This window comes from Trachemys scripta, chromosome 2 (assembly GCF_013100865.1).
Source record: "Trachemys scripta elegans isolate TJP31775 chromosome 2, CAS_Tse_1.0, whole genome shotgun sequence".
Taxonomy (NCBI): Eukaryota; Metazoa; Chordata; order Testudines; family Emydidae; genus Trachemys; species Trachemys scripta.
This window is the reverse complement of record NC_048299.1, coordinates 84553155-84573526: the sequence shown is the minus strand read 5'-3', so window position 1 is coordinate 84573526 and position 20372 is coordinate 84553155. Positions and strand designations below refer to the sequence as shown.

Below are 20372 nucleotides of genomic sequence, written 5' to 3'. Positions count from 1 at the left end.
AGCGAGGACATGGCGCACTCGGGGGAGGGGGATGGAACTGGGTGGGAAGAGGTGGGGCGGGGTGGAGAGGGGGTGGGGAGAGGTGGGGCGTGGTGGGGCCCTGGGGTCAAGCACCCCGTAGCACTTTGGAAAGTCAGCACCTGTGAAACTGGGAATTTGGCACCTTTGGAGATCAGGTCACTTTTAGTACACTCCCCCACCCCCCATAACCTATTTAAAGCAGGTCACTTTAGGTGCCTGACTTTAGGTACAAAGTTTGAAAATGTCAGTCTTAATATTTACCCACAGGACTGCACCTCATGATGTCAAGACACAACATTGTGGTACCTAAAATTCAGATTTTTGTCTTGAAGGATGGACAAAAGAGTCTACTAAAGTTAGCCGGATTAACTTTGGAATAGGTACTGACTACTCCTCATTTATACCCCCCAACCCTACTGACAACACCTGATGTTGCAGATTCCTGTGGTGTCTCTGCCCCATTTATGTTCCGTTATACCGTTGGCTAGGTCTGTATGTCATCTTTCTCCACAATACAACCTTACCTACAGCATCTATCAACAGGAAATTCCTAGCCAGTTATGTCCCTGTAAGGTGTTGGACTCACCCCTGCGGCGCCTCCTGCTGGTCGTCTCCGGGAATTAGCTCATTCCAGCTCCGGAGTGCCCTCTGCAGGCCGGTGATCCACCTGTCTGCAGAGGGCACTCTGGAGGCTGGATCGAGCTAATTCCCAGAGTCACCAGCAGGAGGCGCCGCAGGGGTGAGTCCGCCCCTCTACACGTGGTGGAGAATGTGAGCATAGCGGTCCGCCCCTGACACAAGGAGCCAGGGCAAGGACTGTAGACTATTGCCCGGAGCAGAGACTTGAGAGCCTGGAAGAAGGATCAAGTCTAAAATGGTGGAGAAGAGGAGCAGTTACTGGAGGGCCTGGGCGGCCCATCTGGCTGAGCGGCAGAGGGCGTTGCTCTGGCTGCTATGGGAGTGGGCACCCGGACCCTATAAGAGACCAGGAGCCAGGGGCAAGAGGCCAGGGCCTGGACTTAAAGACTCTTTCGCCTGCGGGCGACGGGGACACTTGAGAAGGGAGTGCCCCTACTGGACTGGAGCAAAGAGGCTCCACCCAGGACAATATGGAACTGTGAGAGTGCCTCCTGTGAAGCCAAGTACTGAGGAGTGTACTGCCAGGGGGCAGCACCCAGAGAAAGGGGCACCGGGGTCCTGGGAGGGAGACAGGGCCAGAGGACAGGCGGATCACCAGTCTGCAGAGGGTGCTCTGGAGGCTGGATCGAGCTAATTCCCAGAGTCACCAGCAGGAGGCTCCGCAGGGGTGAGTCCGCCCCTCTACAGTCCCACTATCTCCGAACCAACCTGCTAGATCAGGGCTGAGTAGATCAGATTATCCTTATTAGTTATTTGTATTGCCATAGTGCATAAGAGCCACAGTCACAGACCAGGAGCCCACTGCACTAGGCACCGTACAAAGAACAAAAACACTGTCCCTGCCCCAAAAAGTTTGCTGTCTAACTGTGAGATGAGAGATACAGACAGACCGACAGAGAGACTACAAGGAAACCATGAGACAATATTGCTCAGCATGGTGGGCAGGGAGCTCAGTGAAACCACTAACCTAACTGCTATCAGAACATCATTTGGAGAAGGTTAAAGTAACTAGAATAAAGGATAAAGAATCACCTGTATCTGGACTGATTGATACTTCACATACTTCTGTTCCCCGAACTGCTAAACCAAATCTAGTAAAATTCCCCTGGAATAGTTACCTGTTGTCAGATATACAGTGGGCTTCCAACTATTATCTGAGCAGAGGACTCTTTGCAGTCCATTGGATTTTTGCACAGTACAAGAAAATATTTCATCTAAGCATCTGGATACAAAACAAAAATATAAACAGCTTACAAATGAGCATATGGGTCCTCAGGTATGCAGGGCCAGCTCACAACATTTTGGCACCTGAGGCAGGGAGCTCAAATGACACTCCCATGCCTTCTCGCTTGGGACAAAACTTTGAAAGGTCTCAATTCTGCCTTCTTCCTGTTCTACTCCTCTCATGATACTGCTCTGCTACCTACCCCAATAAAGGAGAACTAACAACTTAAAATGCCTTGTTCAAAAATGTTAAGTAACACTTAACTTTCAAATGCCTGAACAGCAAATGTAACGTTTCTTGTCTGCATAGTAAACACTGGCAATTTTATCTGTTTGAATAATCAAGGTCATGCTTTCCGTGCCTTCTTGGTTGCAAAGATTTGAACTGCTTCCTGAAGGGCCACAGTCTGGGCCAGCTCATGCTCTACTGCGATGGTTGCAAGGCCGACCAGCCTCTCCTGTGTCATTGTGGAGTGTAGATTTGTTTTTATTAACTTCAGCTTGGAGAAGCTGCGTTCTCCACTGGCAACTGCATGAAACGTTCTTCAACTGACTGTATTGCACAATCTAGCACCTGGTTAAAGAATTCAACTTTGAATTGTTGTTTGGGGATCTCTTATGGGATTATCCCATGCCTCGTAATCTAAATGTCGTCTTCTTCGGTGACTCTTGTATTCTTGAATGGGTGGGAAAATAGCTTCAGTGTGAAGTTCCTCTGCCAACTTCTGTGCACTCTTCAGAATGTTTTGAAATCCCTCATCTGACCGGTAAGACTGTAGGTATGACTTTGCTTTGTCCAGTTGTTCCATTGCTCCAGATATTTCAAGGTCAACACCTTGGAGTCTCTTGCTTACACTATTTATTTCAAACAATATGTCATGCCACAACACTAAGCCACACAGAAATTTGAAGTTATGTATGTTTCTGGTGATTCCATTTCCCTCTGCCACTGTTCTCCCACAAACAGTTCCTGTCATAGCATTATCCTCCATAATGGCATCTATCTTCCCAATTTGGTGTTGGATAGGCTTCATCACCTCCACTTGACTTTCCTATTGTGTGGCACTCAGTGGTTTCAGTATCAGAGAGGATGTTCCCAGATGTTGCTTCAAAGTTTGCCATCGATGAGTTGCTGCAGAGAAAAATACATATATGCTTTGAATTACATTAAAAAATTCAGCAGCCTCACTAGAAGCTGATGCTGCATCACTGCCGACCAAGTTCAATGAATGAGAACTGCATGGGACAAAAAAACTCAAGGGTTTAACTCTCAGATCCATGTCTGCACTCCTCTGTTCTTTCCTCTCATGTTGGCACCATTATCGTAGCACTGACCACTCATGTCAGCTATCGCTATTCCCTTATCTTCCAGCTTTTTAAGAAGCACATTTGTCATACCAGCTCCTGTAGTATCATCAATGTCAATAAATTCTAGAAAATGCTCTCTGACAGTCACTATTGTAGGGACATTTTCACTAGGTTCTGTTGTTGTTACAAAACGCACCATTAAAGTCATTTGTTCCGTATGGTTGATGTCAGGTGTGCAGTCCAGAATAACAGAGTAATATCTTGCTGACTTCAGGTCTGCCACAATCTTCTGTTTGACTTTTGTTGCCAGTAACAGTATGATCTCATTTTGAATTGTTTTCCCAAGGTAATGGTGTGTGTACATTTCTTGGCTGGTGACTCTTCTTAGCTGCTCCTGGAGTACAGCATCAAACTCGGCCATCAGTGCCACAATTTTAAGGAAGTTTCCATTGTTTGGCACATACAGCTGATCTGAAGTGCCACGCAGTGCTAGGTTTTGGGTAGCAAGCATTCTCACAATGGCAATGAGCCTTTTCAGAACATTTTACCAGTAAAGAGACTCTGATGCAATCTTCTCTTGATGCTGATCATCTATGGTGGCCTTTAACCTTAGTCTCATCTCAAGCTCTTTCCACCACCTATAGAATGCTCTCTGGTGATTTGCTGCCTTCTCATGGCATGCCAGATTTTTCTAGTCCTTTGTTCCTGTAGAACCCAATGTGTCTGGAACATTAGAGGGAAGAGTTTGCAACAAAAACAGTATGCAGCATTCTGGGTTTTTGAGTACATAAGCCATAGCCTCTACACTTTGTTACCATTGGGGATTTCATACCAGTAATGTGTTGGATGGAAACTTCTATTTTCATTGTCTTTGGAGAACATGAAGTTTTTCACTTGCTGTGGCCCATGCAGTACAAGGAAGTCCCTCAGGCTACTGCTCAAGTGGATCCACAGTCCTGGATCATCTAGACTTAAGGAACTAAATTCAACAGCAGCTGTTTCTTGCGCCTCCACCACACTCTTCTTTGATCTACACTTTTCTTCAGGACTGTGCGTGGTTACATCCATTTGAGATGGAGATATGGATGCTGCAGTAACTGCCAGGTCACCTGCACTCTGACTAACTGGAAGATCAGGCTTCTCCTCACCACTCACATCCTCACTAGGACCGGAAGGCTCACTGTGAACATTTGTGTCTATGTATCTCAGGAGAGCGCCTTCCTGCTTAGATAGAAAAGCTTCCTTTGCTTTCTTTCTTTTTCTGAATGCTGCCCCAGAGGGGTGTTTTCTTCTTTCACTCATGACTGCTGTTCTGTGCCAGCTATAGTTGCTCTCAACACTCCATTGAAGGGGACAAATAAGCAGGCTGGTAGCAGGGCCTGAGTGAGGGAAGATATCAGCGTCTTAAGGGCCTAACTGGCTCCTCTTACTTCGGCTGACTGCCTGTTCTCCTCAAGTGGGTTCAGGGAAGCAGCAGGAAACAGGAAGCTCCCTGAGAAGCTGTGTTAATCAGTCCAGGCTCCTGGGGGTGCTAGAGAGGTACATAAGAGGCTCCTCCTCCTCCTCTCTCTCCCTGCAGCTCCTGCTGCTTTCTGTTATTGCCTCTCACCTTTTCTCCTGCCTGCTGTTATGTCTCTTGTGCCCTCCTTCCTCCAGCACAGCACTCCACCATCTCTGTGCATCTAGAGCAGAGAGAATACATGTGCACCTGCAGCAGACACAATTTTCTACACAGTCTGGCACCTGAGGAGGCCGCCTCAGTTCGCCTCATGGTAAGGCCAGCCCTGCAGGTATGTGACCAAAATGTCTCGTGCTAACCTGTGTTGCACATCTGCAGGGCAGCTCCACATCACTGCCAAAATTGGGGAGTGCAAAACTACCACAACTGCACATTCTGCCTTTATTCTAAAGGGCTGTTTTTCAGCTGTTCTGATTATCAACATCCATGCCATGCACACTTAGTGTCACTGAAATACAAAACAGTATGTTTATGATTCAAATATATTTTCTGAAGCATTTAAAAACTTTATTTTCCCCACTGCAGAAGTAAAAATGTACGGCTCAGACAGTGCTAGCAAATCTTTGTTTATATTTACTTTTTAAATAGAAACAATATGAGGCCCAATTCTACAACCCTCTCTCATGTTTATAGTCTGTCGCCTTCTAGGAATGCCCATTTCAATGGAATTTCTCATTGGAGTAAGGGCTGCCCAACTAGGCACATCGCCATATGACTAGACCTGACAAACAGAACAACATGCAGCAGCATAGGAGAATGATCACCAGGTGGCAGCAGCAGACAAACCATAACTTCAGTTTTCAGTGCTGGAATAAACTACAGTTTTCATTAATGCCTTTCCACTGATCTTTGTTTTAAACAAAACTATAGTAGAAGTTAGATAAATTGTTTTATCTGAAACCCACATTATAGGAAACTGGGTTATGTGCCCCACTATGCATTAGTTACATCTTATTCAAAATGCAGGTTAGCTAGATAAATTCCATGTCTTCTGTTCCATTTGGATTAAGTGAGATTCTTGTTTAAATTAGCATACACATATTACAGAATCATAGGGTTAGAAGGGACCAGATCTAGTCAGATCTAGTCTAACTCCCTGCCAAGATGCAGGATTTGTTGTGTCTAAAAATCATCCAAGTCAGATGGCTGTCCAGTCTCCTTCTGAAAACCTCCAGTGAAGGAGCTTCCACTCCCTAGGCAGCCTGTTCCATTGTCCTACTATTTTTACAGTTAGGAAGTTTTTCCCAAGATTTAATCTAAATCTGCTATGTTGTAGTTTGAACCCACTGCCTCTTGTCCTTCCTTTTGTGGCAAGAGAGAACAACTTTTCTCCATCTTTTTTAGGGCAACCTTTCAAATATTTGAAGACTGCTAACATGTTCCCCCTCAATTTCCTCTTTTCCAAACTACCCAGTTCCTACAGCCTTTGCTCATATGGTTTGCAATCCATCCCTTTTATCATCTTTGTCACTTGCCTCTGAATCCTTCCCATTATCTCTACATCCTTTCTATGCATTGGTGACCAAAATTGGACACAGTACTCCAGCTGAGGCCTAAGCAGCTCTGGACAGAGCAGTACTGTCACCTCCTGTGACTTGCAGGCTATGCCTCTGTTATGCAACTTAAAATTGCATTTGCTTTTTTTGCAACAGCATTGCACTGTTAACTCATGTTGAAGTTGTGATCCACCACAAATTACTGGTAACATACAAAATCCTGTACCAAACGCAATTATTATTATTATTTATTTGCATTTTGGTAATGCGTAGGAGCCCCAGTCATAGGCAAGAACCCCGTTGAGCTAGGGCCTGTACAAACACAGAGCAAAGAGACAGTTCCTGCCCCCAGAGAGCTTATAACAAGAACAGAAAACTTCAAGGCACCCAGGGTCCCCAGAGATATTGCTGTATAATTATTCTACTTTTACCAAAGAAGAACCCTCTTACCCTCCTTCTCAGACAGTCTGGCCTGTTTTTCTTTCTGTAATCACAGATAACACTGATACATCTAAGATGTGATGTACATTTTCAGTTATATGCTGCCTATATTGTAGATAATTGTGCAATTTTCTCTCCTGTTTTCTGCCTCCCACTGTACATGCTATTATTTATTATCACATTTTTATAAGGCACCCATCACTGTGGTATAGGGGCACGCTTCACATAACTTGAAAAGGAACAAAATGTATTTAGTTATTTTGATTTAAAAGTGATTATCCCAGGCTCTAATCATTTCATAAGCTTAAATCACGCAGAATAAAAATAAATTTATAAAACATCCTCTAAACTAGTCATGGAACAACCACAGAATAACTAGCACATCACCATAGCCCTCAGCCTTCAACCTATTCCCACCCAAAACACCTGAGAAATTAGGCGCTTGGCATCATGTTCCTCATGAGCCCTATGCTTTAGAAAATAGTGAAATGGCTAGAGCTCTCTCTATCTAAGAGCACATGCTTTCATAGCTCACATTTAGTAGAAAGCCTTGGTGAGGAGCAGAACTGGGTGAAAAATTTCTCTAGAACAACTTTTAAAATGAAGAAAATTCTGTTTTCTATAAAAAAACAAATGAATGTATTCCTTTGTGTGTTTTCCAACCCCCCTAGAATTGGAGAAGAAAAATTTAGATGAAAATGGAAAAAATGTTGTTTAATTAAAAATTTTGATGGGGGAAAAATATTTCTCAACAATCTCTAGTGAACAAAATGTTGCAACTTACTAGAAAGGCCAGAATTGAGTTCTGCAAACTTCAGAGGTGGGGGTTCTTTACTGAGAATGCCTCATCTTTGGCTCCAGCAGCCACACCCTAAAGGCAATTGGGTCAGAGTCAGAGCGAGAGTGTATTGTCTTTTAGGTATCAGGGGTTGGGGTCATTTTATGTGTGGTGATACTGCCCAACACTTTGAATTTCACACATTTTCACTGGGAATAATCCAGGGCACAGGTGTGATATGCTCTGACAACCGATCTCACTCAGAGGGTAGGCAGCTGCTTTCTGCACTAGTCAGAGCTTCTGAGTGGCTTTCTTGCTTAGTCATAAACAGACTGCATTGGCAAGTCTAGAAATAATGAAGGTGTGAATGAGCAATGTGAGATCTGCCTTTTAGAGGAAAGGGCATAATATTTTAGTTAGTGATGCATGATCAGAATTATTTCTAGCCATTGATACAATTTGGGAGTCTAAGAGAAGTGATTAATCTAGCTAAACCCTGAGATTACAGCCCACTTTGGCAATGGTCTTTTATCCTCCTTCAATTGATGGAACAGCTTCAGACTTTGCCAGGTCCTCCCAGTATTTTTCCTTGCCAGCCAGCATCACCTCCATCTTATTAGTGATTGAGCTTCAGCCAATTGGCTTTAATCCATCTTCCAATCCCTGCCAAACTTCAGGAGAGCCCGGTGATGGCTATGTCTGGTTCTGATGAAAATGAGATGTAGAGCTAAGTGTCATCAGCATACAGATGACATTGCAGATATTATTTCACAATCTCCCCAAGTGGCAACTGCATAGAGACATGAATAAAAAGAAATGACAGGACTGAACTCCTGTGGGATTCAACAGCCGAGTGCCCTGATGAAGGAGGAGGAGTCACTCGACACCATCCTATAGAATCACCCCAAACAGAATGAAAATTCCCCCCTTCCCTGCCAGGTCCAGTAACACACTCTGCTAAATGGTATCAAAAACCTCTGAAAGGTCAGCATGGATGTCTTGATGTGAAGTTCATCAGCCAATGCTATTAGCTCTGTTTCCATGCTATAGTCCAGCCAGAAGCCTGACTAGAAGGGGATTTAAGGACTTCAGGATATCAGATTTTGGATTAGACCCATCATGGCCTTCTCAGTGATCTCAGCCAGAAAGAAAAGGCTCAGGACATGAATGGGGCTCATAGGCATTACCACTTCACAGATAAGTAACAATATTGGTGTCCATTTTTTAAGTATGTTTGACCACAATTTGTTTGCAACTTCCCTGCACCTTTCCCTCTCTGAGGGAGGGATTAGGTCCAAATCACAATAGCTTACAATAGCTTAAAAACCTCTAACTAGAATACTGCATAAGACTCATTTGGAGGGTGGGACAGCACAGTAAATCCTTGTTCCTTGACCCAGTATCCACTTTGACCTTAGCTCCACAGAGGTTGTTCTGAATCTGTCAGGACTTCTCTGTGAAGAACTTAAGTTCCTCAGAGCAGAAAGAAGCCACCCAGAAGAGTTTCACTGTTCAGCATTTCCACAGTGGTCATCACAGACTACAGGAAATCCCACCTATCTCCCACAACAGCAAAGTAACAGTAGTATATAAAATATTTGGAACCAAGTCACCCCGTTACGCCATACTTACGCAGCTATAATTCCTCTGAAGTTAAGGGAATTACACCAATGTAAACCCCATGTAGCAGAGTGGAAAATCAGCCCCCTTTAGGTCACAGGCAACAAGATCCACACTGGATTTCCACCAGCAATGCTCTAATTTCCCTGTCTCTCACCCCATTTGTTGGAGGTCATTATTACACTAAGGTGACCTGTCAGGACTGTTCAGAAAGTAGGGACAATTAAGGACCACAATGTAAATGGTTACAGTGTGACAGTTCTAGTGGTAACCAGGACTGTGAATTACCTTGTTACCCCCTTCCGCTGGCGAGAAGGAATCTTTCTTATGGTAGCTGGCTCTATGTTGTTACTATTTTGCTAAACATTAAAAATGATGAGAGGCAACAGGAATATCCTGATGCTAGCAGAAACATGGAAATAAATGTGGATTCCTTTCCCGTACTCGTGGTGGCATGGAGCAATCAATGCCATGCACGTTACAATGAAGAATAAACAGAATTCACACTCTTGGAACACAGTCAATTAAGAAAAATACTGATTGCATTCTGGAAATATTCCCATGGTGCCACACTGTCTGTGGAGTTGGTGGGTAGGAGGAGTGAAGGTGTGATAATTAAAAGAATTGCTACTTGATAAGTCACAGGAGCTAATGTGTTAGCTTAGCATGCTGGGAAGCTAGAATGTTCCCAGCTGCTGTGAAGACGGAGTATAGTTTGATCCCTGGCACCATTAGTTGGGACAAGATGAATCATGAATGCTCTAATAGTGAGTTTCCATGTCACAGTGTGCCAGATGGAGGTGGTTACTTCTCTGATTGATTGCCTCTTGGGCTACAAAGAGGTTTTCCAGCAGGCTAATGCCTTTATGTTGGCACACAACCTTCAGGGATCAGCAGGTCCTTCTTTGGTCAATACCACATTGGAATCCTTGCATAGCAATAGTGTGGCTCCCCTAATGGGGAAAGGCATTGAGGAGTAAAGAAGAAAGAAGTGGGAGTGAACAAATACAATATTGTACAAAAATAAACCTCAGTTCCCTTGCATCCATAATAGACGTTGTTGCAAATGAATCTTCAGACACGTGCTGAGTTAACGGGCATGAACAACACCGAAACATCCTTTAGTTAAACCCAATACTTTACAAAGGCTAATTGAAAACGGAAAGAACGATGGGGGGTAGAGAGAGAGAACAGCTCTATTGTCAAGTATCGAATATGAAATCCCTGCAACAGATGAGTTTACATGCAAGCCTGCACCTCATCAGGGCAAAGATACAGTGGAGTTATTTCCCTCAGAACACAACAGCACCAGTCCCTTGCACTGCCCAGCCAGCTTTCTCAACTGTGAGCTTTAGAATATAAACAGCCAATAAGTAAGAGCAATAACTATAGCTTCCTGCTGGGAGCTAACTCTGCCTGTCATGCATTTGCTGGGTCCTAATACAGGACAGTGAATAAAGCTTCATTACAGAACAATGGAGTTAGCTGCCAGAGCCTACAGATTTGAATAAACAACAAATAAGCAACATCTGCTCCAGCATATGTGTATGGTAAAAAAAAAAAGTCACAAAATAAAAGAATTTGTAAATGCCAAAAGCAACACTAAACTGCCAGTGCTACTGTAGAGCGAATTTTTAATTGCACATGCATACAGGCAGGCTGTGGGTATTAGTCTCACATATGTCTGGTTGCTGCCAACCTGGGAGTATAGATGAATTTAATTAAATAAGGATTATCCCTTCTCCCCAGTACAATTACTTATTTATAACAATGATAAAATTGCCTAATAAAAAATTGTATTTTTTTTTTAAAACAGAGCTAGAAAACACTGTTTTCCTTGTAAGTCATTCAGGGATGTTTGGGGGTTTGAGTGTCTTTTAAAATTAAGTCTCAGCATTCTGCCAAAAGAGAAAAGAAGAAGAAAAAAAGCTTTATCATAAAGCCTGCTGCATTTAAACAGCCAAAAGCTACATTATGGAGAAATATAAAGAAGGCACGCAGCAGACAGGGAATTGGCTTTCATGGGGAGTGTAGAAAATTAAGCAATTGGACTAAAATTGAGGCCAGGCTACAGAACCAAGGGAAAAGACCATTTAGGGCAAGTACTTCAATAAGTCACCCATTTCTAATATGCTCCATTTATGCAAAATACTCTGTTGCTAGTTAGCCCTACTTCTTCAGCACCTAGCACTACATCCAGAGGTAATGGAGTGGAACAGCTTCCATTCCATCCCGATTTTCAGATGCTTGTAACTTACGTTTCTTACAATAGATCCTGCTGGCCAACTGAGAAAGAGGTCCCATTGTGCTAGTTACTGTACAAACACAGTAACAGACAGTTCCTGCCCCCAAAGAGATTACAGTCTACATTAGAATTCACTTTTGGGGCTGTTTTCCATAATTAGGTTCCTATTTGGAAAAACACTTCAGCATGTGGCTTTAACCATGTGCTTAAGTCTGTCCCTGTACTGGAATGCACTTAAGGACATACTTAATTTTAAATACGTGTTTAAGTTCATCACTATTCAATTTAAATTAAGCATATACTTAAGTGCTTTGCTGAATTGGGGCCTTAAGGTTAGATCCACAAAGGGGACTTAAATTCAGTGGTACAATGTTCTAGGTACTTTGCCCCCAGTGGAATCCACAATTCTGAGTTAGGTACCTAAATACATTAGAGGATCTGGCCCTACATTGTCTTCTTTGAAATTAAGACAAGTATCAATAATACCATAACAACAGAGAAAAACCAGAATTTAAATCACATGCTGAAATAACATTTTGGAACTACACCTTGTGTCACAGACATTAGTACAGGTGTAGGCAACCTATGGCATGCGTGCTGAAGGCGGCACACGAGCTGATTTTCAAGTGGCACTCACACTGCCTGGGTCCAGGCCACCGGTCTGGGGGGCACTGCATTTTAATTTAATTTTAAATGAAGCTTCTTAAACATTTTAAAAACCTTATTTACATTACATACAACAATAGTTTAGTTATATATTATAGACTTATAGAAAGAGACCTTCTAAAAATGTTAAAATGTATTACTGGCACGCGAAACCTTAAATTAGAGTGAATAAATGAAGATTCGGCACACCACTTCTGAAAGGTTGCCGACCCCTGCTTAGTATAATATTTATACTATTTACTTATATGATATTGGTTGGCCATTTAACTGGATGACAAAGCACTGCTGTCAGTATAGGCAAAGTAATCACATTCTATATACTGTACCATGAAAACTCGACAAAGACCATGCTTATTTCTGTGTTTTAGGCCAGAATGCAGGGTACCTAGTGAGAAGAATATAATTATGTGATCTGCAGAAATTAATACTATTTGTCATTGCATGGTACAGTAATTCACTGGAGCTTGACAAATAGTAGGAAACTCTATTTGTGAGCATTTTAGCAAATCCTGAATTGGTTTGGCTGTGGTCACTCTCTGTGAATACTTGTGCAAATGAGGTTTTCTTTGCACAAATGTTGGGGAATGACTGTTCTTTGTGTGAATACCAGTATGCAGATTATTTGTGCATTGGTGTGGGAGCATGTCTCGATTTATAAAGAGTCAGTTGTCATTCAGGAAGCAGAAACAAAACAATACCATGTAACTGAGGTGATTAATACACCATGAATAGCAAACAGGAGGACCTTATCCAAAGCCCAGTGAAGTCAATGAGAGTATGTCTACACTGCAATAAAAACACCTGTTGCTGGCCTGTGTCAGCTGACTAGGCTCACAGGCCTTGGCCTGTGGGGTTGTTTAATTAGCGGTTAGACATTTAGACTCAGGCTGGTCATTGGAGAGTCCCAGAGTCCAGGCTCCATCCTGAACCTGAATGTCTACACTGCAGTTTTTTAGCCCCACAAGCTCTGGTCAGCTGACATGGGCCATTGCGGGTGTTTTATTGCAGTGTCGACATACCCTTGAGAGTCTTTCCATTGATAGCAATGGGCTTTGGATCAGGCCCATCGTGAACAGCCAAAGACAGGACCAAAACGAACAATCCGTAAGCTGAAATACACCCACATACAGTGTTTATTGAACGATTATGTATAACTAACACACCATTCAAACAAAAACCTGCTCACAGATCATTTGGAAACAGAAAGAAAGAAAGGCTGTCTGATAAATTATTCACTGCAAATAGTTTGATCAGCTCTAGCATTTACTAAGTGAAGCTTACGCACTTGAGGTGAACTCCTGGCCTCACTGCAGTCAACAGGACTTGTGCTATTGACTACACTGCCATCAAGATGTCACCTTTGGAGATGTCAACTCTTGGGTAAATCAATGGGATGTATGGATGATTTGCATCTATGGATATCAGGCTACTTATTTATGTGACTAAATATGGATTTGCATTTAAATCATCAATATCATTCTATTATGATATGGTAAGGCCCACCAGGATTTCTCCCTTTATTCCTTGCTGTCTGTTCCTTGCCACTCTCAAGCTCAATCACATAATGAGTCTCCCTTGCTCTGGAGTTTGTCATTGCTGCTTTGAATACAACTAGAGGGAGGAACCCTGCTAGACATTCCCTGTTCTGGAGGCTGAGCAGCCTGCTTCTCCAGTACTTCCCATCCATCTCTCTAGCAGGAAGAACTCAGGACTCAAACTCAGGTCCTCCCACAGGATGTCAAGACACACTTCCACTTTACGTCGGTCCAGCAGTTTGTGCTTTAACCCTTTAAGCACTTAAAACAGGCCCCAGCCTGGCAATGAGTTGTGTATGAGCAGACCTCTAGGCACACACACATATAGCCCCTTTGACTTGGTGTGCGTACTTGCAAGTCACATTATTTTATTACGCGGAATGCTCATTTGGTTGGCACATTTATAGTTGTGCATCCAAACTGCATAGATGGTAGGAGCAGCTAGAGAATGCTTTCTGCAAGAGATGAGAAATTAGAAAACATACACAGCAAAATTAATTTTTTTTAAAGCTACATTTTTTCTTAATACCTACCTGAAGTGCTGTCATGAAGATTTCCCCCTGGAGTTTCATCCTCAAAGCTCTGGATCTGAGACAAAAATAACAAACAAAAGCAAAACCAGCTTATTTATTATTACAAGTCTATTTTCCCTTTTAGAATTAAGAATTTCCAACTGAAATATTGTTAAGTCTTCTTTTGGTGGCTCTTGTTTTTATTACTGTTTAGCTCTGGTTTCTCTTCAGATTGTATAAATTTTTCGCCTTTTAAGCCAGGATCTAGTCCTGGTCACCCTCCAACTCCCATATTTAACTATCAATGCACAAAGGCCCCCCTACGCCTATACTATACATTCAAGCTCTTGCCACTGAACTGGCTCAAACAAATGCCCCTCAGAAAATGTGCCTTTATTAGCATAAATCAGACTATGGGGCGCAATTCTTGCAATGAGGTGTAAGGAAGGGCAGGATTTTGCTCAGAGAATGTATTTAGAGAAGCACCCAAACCTCCCGTATAGGGATTGGTGCCTCCATTGTGCTAGATGCTCTTCAAAATGTATGCGGCTAGTTTGGACCTTTTAGTCCACTGTGCTGAACCACACCGCCTCAGAGAGGTACAATAGTGTTTCATGTGTTTCTCTGCAAGCTTGGATGGGGGAGGACAGCACCACGACCCCAGCCTTGCAGTCAGGGCTTAGCATTTTTCTTAGCCACTGTAGAACATATAGATAAATGTAGGCTGGGACAAAACTCTTGTAGCAAAAGAAAAACTTGAAACAGGACTCGGATGAACGAGCCTCCTCTCCATGGATCCAGAATCCCACCTCCCCAAGATGACCCTTGAAAGTGGAAACCTTCCTTAATCTGCTGCCATCTTCTATGGAGGAGGCATGCCATCTCTCTCTCTCTCTCTCTCTCTCTCTCTCTCTCAAATTCCAAATGTCAGTAGTGGGTTGCTGGCTGTTTCCTCTCCCCATTTCCTTGGTTCCTCAGGGAGACCCTAATTGTTAGCCTCCTTCCCCTATCTTTAGTCTTTGGGTGGCTGGAAAGATAAGCCTGCTCCTCTGTGCATCCTATTAGAATTGCCAGTATAGGGCAGTAGCCTTTCTGGACCTCTTTCTGCAGCAATGGGACCAGACACACTCCAGCTGATCCCACTGTTGCAACTGCACACTGTTCTTATATAAGACTAGGATTGACAAACATTCCAGGTTATGCTGCACCACGCTGACTCTGATCTGCTTCCCATTGCTCCTAAAATGTATTGACAGCAGAACATCAGGGACTAGAGCCATGCCATGGAATGTGGATCAGAGGACAAGCTATTGCTTTGAATGAGCTTGTTTTTAGGACACAGAGCTTAAGGAACAACTGCTGGAAAGCATGTTGGCATTTTATACAACAGTACTTGTTGACACCATTGATTTTTTTTATGAAACACCTGTGCCAAATTTTTTGACAGTAGTTTTAACCTAAATTGAAAATCTTAAACAGTCTATAACACACAGAGAAAGGGATCTGGCTTTTCTCCCTGGTGCGGGCATATGATGTTAGAAAACATTATATTTTAGCTCTCATCCTGGACGAGAGAAGCCAGATCTACACTTGTATTTACCATCTGTACATGCACATTGTCCTTATACAGTACATTGAAATCTGCCTTACCTCTTCCATTTCAAATGAATCTGGAGGCTTGCCCTTTAGACCAGACACCCTTCTGAGTGTGTGGGTCAAGAGCAAATTGAACTCTTTCCTTGGTCTGTCTTTGACAGCCATCTCCAATGCAGAAGGAAGCTGGGGCTGCTTTATAGGTATATATGAATAAACCTGAGATTTCCCTGTTGGAGCCTGTGGCAGCTGTGATAATGTCAGTGCATCATCCTCAGTGGAAGACTGTTCCTCTGTCAGACCCACCAAGGTATTATTTTCAGAAAAGCCTGTCCTGATTGCTGTGCGCCGGTCCATCTCAGCATAGGTGGGAGACTGTTCTTCTCTATCCTTGAATGACTCTGAATTTCCAGAAGCCTGAGCGCTCCTTTGCAGTATTGTTGCCTGTCTAGAAGCTTTTCTCAGAAGATGACCTAGCCTTCTCCGCTTGGCTCGTGTGGCCTCAGCTTTGTTCCTCTCAATGTCCGTCATGCTCTTTTCTTCCCCATTACTCTCCTCTGATTTCTGTTGCTGGGTGTTAACACCATTCAGCAAAGAGGAGAAGGCACTAGTCACATGATCCAAGACTTCCAGTTGTCGAAAACGTCCTTCAGTTTGATGGAAAGGGATGAAAAGACCCATTGTTAAAACAGAAAAGAATAATGCGGTCATGACCTAAACTAACGCTATCAGGTTACACACAGTTGTCACGGCAGTTCAGCCTTTCCCCTCTGCTTTTCTTCAGAGAGGCTGGGAATTTTTCAAATAACAGGTTTCTTTGGGAAATGAATGCTAGGGCTTCTCCAGATCCCTTTATTATGGATTCTTTTTTATCCATATTTTAAAGGCCAAATTTTGAAGAGTGGTTTCCAAAGTTCTGCAACCAAAATTTGCAGGGTGTACACAGAGAGATGCATGAATATGGCTTTGGGAGCCTAACTTGAGACTCAAAGATTCAGCAAAGAATTGAAACGTGGTTAAACTGAACTTTAAAGAGCGTGTTTCTGAGCTACACTATGGGCCCTATACTCCATGCTGGCAGTTAACACGGACTTAAAAGGCCCTTAATGTAAATGAGAATCACTCCCTAAATGTTTTGTTGAAAAGGGATGGATTTAGATGCTTAAAGATAAACATGTGCTTAAGTGCTTTGCTAAATTGGGGCCATGCATGTTACATGTATGTGAATTAAGATGAATTGTATATTTGAAACAATTGACTACCTTCTGGAGCATAATTAATTTTAAAACTTTTCACTGTTAATGAACACATTAAGGGCCTGATCCAAAGTTCACTGAAGTCAACCAATCTTTCCACTGACTTCAAATGGGTTTAGGATCAGGGTTATAATGGCTTGATTGTGCAACTCTTAAATCAGGTAGTACTTATAGAAACAGTTTCACTACTGAGTTCATTGGATCTACTTGTGTTAATACTACTCAGCATAAGTAAGCACTGCAGAATCAAGCCTCAAGTTCTCAAATACCATAAGCCAGATCTGATTCCAGTATTAAGACTGAATAGCGATTTGTACTATGAGTCACCCCACTGAGCTCAATTGGTCCACTCAGAGTACGGTGCTACTCACTGTGAATAAAGGTATCAGATCAGTTCTCAAATATTTACAGTTGACTGTCATCCAAGACTTCCGTAAATGTATAAACCCTTTAGCTGGTAGTGATTAAGTACTGTAATTTATTTCAATAAATAGTTCACTGTATTAATCAATACAACCCCTAGAGGCTCTGTTCTTGTTTTCAGAGCAACAGAAAACAAGAAGTGCATTGTCCTCCACAGACACAGCAGAATGCACACACACAGAAGTTTCATAAGGTTCCCACAGCTTGTTAAGCTTATTAAGTCTCTGTAATTTGCTGGCGAATATTATTCCACAGCATAACAGCTAAGGGGAAATGTTTTACTTTTTCATCTGTTTTACCAAAAAAAAAAAAAAACCAAAGAATTTTGGAGTTTTCCATTATTGTAAAATGTTGTCAGGTTATTGATAAAAGGAGCTACAACACCTCTGTCTGTATATTGTGCCCCAAACCCTTCCTGAGGCAATGAAAATGTCAAAAGGGCTCCTGATTCCTTGAGAAATTCACCAAGGAGAATAGATGGCAAAGTTCTAACATTCTTGGCTTCCAGTTCTCCTAGTGAGCAGCCAAATTTATTGCATATATTCTGCATGCAGACTGTTGAAGCCGCTTCACTGATGATTAGACAACAAGGGGATATTTAACATGGATCTGAGCTGGGCCTGTGCATGAGGACCAGTATCATGACATATAATTCCTGACTGGTATCATTTCTCTCTAAGATTCATGTTTTTCCAAACACTGCCTGATTTTTAACTTCAGAGGAGGATTTTGCCATCCCAAAGTCTTTTTAAGGATGATGACAAAGCTCTCACTAGCTCTGGTTAAAAACTAGTAATTGGATCTATCAGTAGACAGAGTACAGAGTGGTATTTTGTGATATAAAGGTTTTATTGGCATGAGTTTGGGATGATGGCATGAGCCATTCATGGCTTTGCATATCAATGATGCCATCACATATTCCCCGAATAAAACATATATCCTCAGTATTGTACATTGTTAGGCTGTTAACCGTGTCAGGATGTAAAAATGCCAACTTCTAATCTCCTCTGAATTATTAGTGACAGAATGGTCTAACGTTTCTAATTTAAATCAGAACCACCTTTTATAGTTTGATATAGATTGCAAAAGCAAAACAACGTGTCAAAAATGACCTCAGTTTCTGATAGCTAATGAATGAATCAAATGATGAGGAAAAAGAGAAGCAAACAATAATTCACTAATTGTGAATGAAATCAATGCACAATCTAATCCATCCCTTGTGTAACTGCACCGATTTCAACCAAGTCACTGGAGAAACTACATCAGGTTAACATTGCTTCATTGCTTAATCCTCCCCATGCAGGCCACCCCATTGATTTCAGTGGGATCGCTCCCAGGAGTAATGTTTAAACATGTGAATAAGATGAGCAGTCTGAATTTAGCCCACATTACTTACAGAGCTTTTAGCTCTTTTCCTAAATACTAAGGACTCAACTCTACCAATCCTTACTCAAGTAATCCTTGCCCATGCATGCAATCCCACTGAAGACAATTAGACTACTCATGTGAATCGGGGCCTATTCACATTATAGCTGTGAGATCCTGATAACAGTACAGTTATCCTCACAGCTATTTACAACACAGCTGAAATCTGTAATATAGATGAGACTAAGTCAGGGGTAGTCATTAGGCGGACTGCGGGCCAAATCCAGACCACCAGATGCTTTTTGAATTAACACCGAAATCTTTTTATTTACTACTTATCATTATTGTTATTGTTTTCTTATTATTTTCTCTTCAGCCTGGACCTTGACTATATCTTGACCAAGAAATTTAGACCTTGACAAAAAAATAATGGACTACCCCGCCTTAAGGAATAGAGATGAGACACCAGAATTTGCAGTTGTGCTGTAATTGTCTCAGGATAATTATGTTGCAAACAAGCCCACTGACTCAGTTATATTGCATGTGTAATTTGGTCAGTGTCTAAGAATTTGTAAGGTCAGGTCTTAAATAGCTGAGAGGAAAAAAAAACACATTTTAGTTTATCTTTACCTAAGTCCCAAGGTAAATTGTCTAGAAGACCGTGCTATAAGGATTTCGAATCTCATAAGTGGCCATCACGGAAATGAATACGGGGCCTTTGGCGTTTTTAGTGGTGACTGGAAATTTTCCAACAAAATGTTTTTTAAATGGAACATGAGGTTTCTGCAAAAATATTTCCATTTAAAAAAATTAAGCAAAATCTAAATTTTTATTTACTCTTTTGAAAATCAAAATGAAATATTTAATTTTGGTTCATGTCATCTTGGTTTGTCGAACTGAAATGCTTCATTTCAGATCAGCTCTACAATGATGCACTGCAGTCTCCCCTCTGATTGAACTGCTATGATGGATCATGGGAGTCATAAGACAACAATATATCTGAGAGATGTAGTCTGGCTGGGGACTCCAGCCCATAAAAAAGAATGGGTGCATGAGGCACCCAAACTACAACTCCCATGAGGCACCACGGAAGCTCAGGAGGACACAGATGAATGTTAAAATGAAAGGAAATTTTTTAGATTTGTGAATGTTGAAATGTTTTCTTTGGATCAAATTAGGCCTGTTGAATAATGGCAATTAACTCACGCAATTAACTCAAAAAAAGTAATCACGATTAAAAAAATTAATTGTCATTTAGGCAGTTTTAATCACACTGTTAAACTATAGAATACCGACTGAAATTTATTAAATATTTTGGATGTTTTTCTACATTTTCATATATATTGTATTCTGTGTTGTAACTGAATTCGAATTTTTATTACAAATATTTGCACTGCAAAAATGATAAACAAAAGAAATAGTATTTTTCAATTCACCTTATACAAGTATTGTAGTGCAATCTCTTTATCGTGAAAATGCAACTTACAAATGTAGCTTTTTTTGTTACATAACTGCACTCAAAAACAAAACAATGTAAAACTTCAGAGCCTACAAGTCTACTCAATCCAACTTCTTGTTCAGCCAATTGCTAAAACAAACAAGTTAGTTTACATTTACAGGAGATAAAGGTTTAAGAATCTGAACTGCGTTCCAAAATCTGAGAGGGGTGAGGTATGGAGCATGCTTTCAGAAGTCTTAGAAAAACAACAAACACTCCAATGCAGAAACTAC

General features: G+C 41.8%; 1 protein-coding gene across 4 annotated transcripts in view; it reads right to left on the bottom strand.

Annotated features, from left to right (window-relative positions):
- The window catches only part of ITPRID1 (ITPR interacting domain containing 1), a 67650-nt gene that overhangs the window by 25404 nt on the left and 21874 nt on the right, over positions 1 to 20372 (bottom strand). For all 4 annotated transcript variants that reach the window (XM_034761128.1, XM_034761130.1, XM_034761131.1 and 1 more), the window contains 2 exons: positions 15655 to 16244; positions 14026 to 14080 (listed from right to left, as the gene is read on the bottom strand). In XM_034761128.1, coding sequence (XP_034617019.1) covers positions 14026 to 14080; positions 15655 to 16244 — 645 coding nt within the window. The remainder of the gene's footprint in view (positions 1 to 14025; positions 14081 to 15654; positions 16245 to 20372) is intronic.